Source organism: Berghia stephanieae, chromosome 3, assembly GCF_034508935.2.
Source record: "Berghia stephanieae isolate SIO BIC M18660-M18661 chromosome 3, UCSD_Bste_1.3, whole genome shotgun sequence".
NCBI lineage: Eukaryota > Metazoa > Mollusca > Gastropoda > Nudibranchia > Aeolidiidae > Berghia > Berghia stephanieae.
The window spans coordinates 4,956,782-4,959,281 of NC_088362.1; the positions used below are offsets into that span (position 1 = coordinate 4,956,782).

Below are 2,500 nucleotides of genomic sequence, written 5' to 3' on the forward strand. Positions count from 1 at the left end.
AGATAGATAGATAGATAGATAGATAGATAAATAGATAGATAGATAGATAAATAGATAGATAGATAAATAGATAGATAGATAGATAGATAGATAAATAGATAGATAGATAGATAAATAGATAGATAGATAGATAAATATATATATATATATATAGATAGATAGATAGATAGATATATAGATAGATATAGATAGATAGATAGATAGATAGATAGATAGATAGATAGATAGATAGATAGATAGATAGATAGATAAATAGATAGATAGGTAGATGGATAGATAGATAAATAGATAAATAAATAGATAGATAGATAAATAGATAGATAGATATATAGATAAAAAGATAGATAGATAGATAGATAGATAGATTTATTGATAGATAGATAGATAGATAGATAGATAGATAGATAGATAGATAGATAGATAGATAGAGATATAGAGAGATAGATAGATAGATAGATAGATAGATAGATAGATAGCTAGATAGATAGATAGATAAATAGATAAATCGACAGATGGATAGATAGATAGATAGATAGATAGATAGATAGACAGATAGGTAGATAGATAGATAGATAGATAGACAGATAGGTAGATAGATAGATAGATAGATAGATAGGTAGATAGATAGATAGATAGATAGATAGGTAGATAGATAGATAGATAGATAGATAGATAGATAGATAGATAGATAGATAGATAGACAGATAGGTAGATAGATAGATAGATAGATAGATAGATAGATAGATAGATAGATAGATAGATAGATAGATAGATAGACAGATAGATAGATAGATAGATAGATAGATAGATAGACAGGTAGATATTATTGCAGTCTTCTCATCTCTTGCTTTGCCCACAATATTGTTTCCCCAACAGGTTCACTTCACGGCATCATCAGGGCAAATAAATGGTACAATGAAATTTAGGTAAAGTCAGAGGTAAGAATACTGAAATAATTTGGGCTCCTGAGATAGTCGAGCACTATCAAGATTTGCACTTATCAATATTTCACGAAATAGATAAATAGTAGATTGACAGATAGAAAAACAGATAAGTAGATAGATAGATAGATAGATAGATAGATAGATAGATAGATAGAGCAATAGATAGATAGATAGATAGACAGATAGATAGATAGATAGATAGATAGATAGATAGATAGATAGGTAGATAGATAAATAGATAGATAGATAGATAGATAGATAGATAGATAGATAGATAGATAGATAGATAGATAGACAGCACTATCAAGATTTGCACTTATCAATATTTCACGAAATAGATAAATAGTAGATTGATAGATAGCCAAACAGATAGATTGATAGGTAGATAAACAGATAGGTAGATAGATAGCGTTGCTTCATACCTCTCCTTTCTGGAAGTCGTAGTCAAGAGAAAATTGGAGTTTTCCCAGCTTCACCTCCGACTTGGTGCTTTCGGCATCCTCATTGTCCTCCATGTTGACCGGAAGTTCATCTAGGTCTGGCTGGACCTGAATCGAGATGCAGAAAAATAAAAATTAATACGCTTCAACAGTCGTAACGTCACTTCCCTCGTAATGACGCATGGTAACTTAGTAACTGGCTCTAAACTATCGGAACAATGGCGGACTCCCTTATGAAATATTTCTTCGACGAGCATTAAAGCGTATCCAGAGAAGAAAAAAAACCCATTTGATCATGTTTTGACTTTTACACTTCTGATCACAAGACATATGAAAAGTTCTAGCCAGCATGAAGAATAAAAAGTACCGATTTTCTTTGTTTAGAACCACGATGGCCGCCGTTGCTGGGCGACGTGACATCAGACTATTGAATCCAATTAAGAGGCGTAATTCTACCCTCCCCATAAATAGTAACGCGTATTGATATCAAGTTTACAGTGATAACTTGTGACGTCAGATTATCAAGCGTTTAATTAATCTCACAAACATCAAAGAAGTATCATTTAAAATGCTTTTGAAAATGGCTTTTATTCAAAGATGACGAAATCGGAATCGATTGAGGGCTAGAATAAAAGATTTCTTACATTTTTGCGTTTTGGAATTCAAGATTTGTTCCCAACGCGCACTCGCAAGCTCATGCAGCGGCTGGGAACACTTCGGAATTCCAAAAAGCAGGAGTATAAGAATCGTATATTCATGCAACCTGATTGTTTCTAGCAAAGTTATATTTCAGTGCCCTCCGTACTAATGTCACAACAAGATCTTGACAGCCTCAAAACTCTGGCCCAGGACCGTGACCAATGGAAACAATTAACAACATGGATGGAGACAGCAGCTATACCATGACCATGACTGAATCACACAATTCTCACCAAGCGTCATTCGGACAGCAACGCTTACTACTTATATTTCGGCCATCACTGACGATTTATACATTTCTTTAAAAATTAATTTCAGACTGTCGACTTTTTAAAAGATTGCAACATGTGTTTCGTTTCGTATGGAAAAAAAAAGCGCGCATGCGCGAATGCGCAAAGCTCAAATACTAGGACATAA

The 2,500-nt window shown here is 33.2% G+C and overlaps 1 protein-coding gene across 11 annotated transcripts in view; it reads right to left on the minus strand.

Moving 5' to 3' along the window:
* The window catches only part of LOC144967059 (synaptotagmin-1), a 139,662-nt gene that overhangs the window by 35,581 nt on the left and 101,581 nt on the right, over positions 1-2,500 (minus strand). For all 11 annotated transcript variants that reach the window (XM_078903853.1, XM_078903857.1, XM_078903856.1 and 8 more), the window contains one exon: positions 1,367-1,492. In XM_078903853.1, coding sequence (XP_078759979.1) covers positions 1,367-1,492 — 126 coding nt within the window. The remainder of the gene's footprint in view (positions 1-1,366; positions 1,493-2,500) is intronic.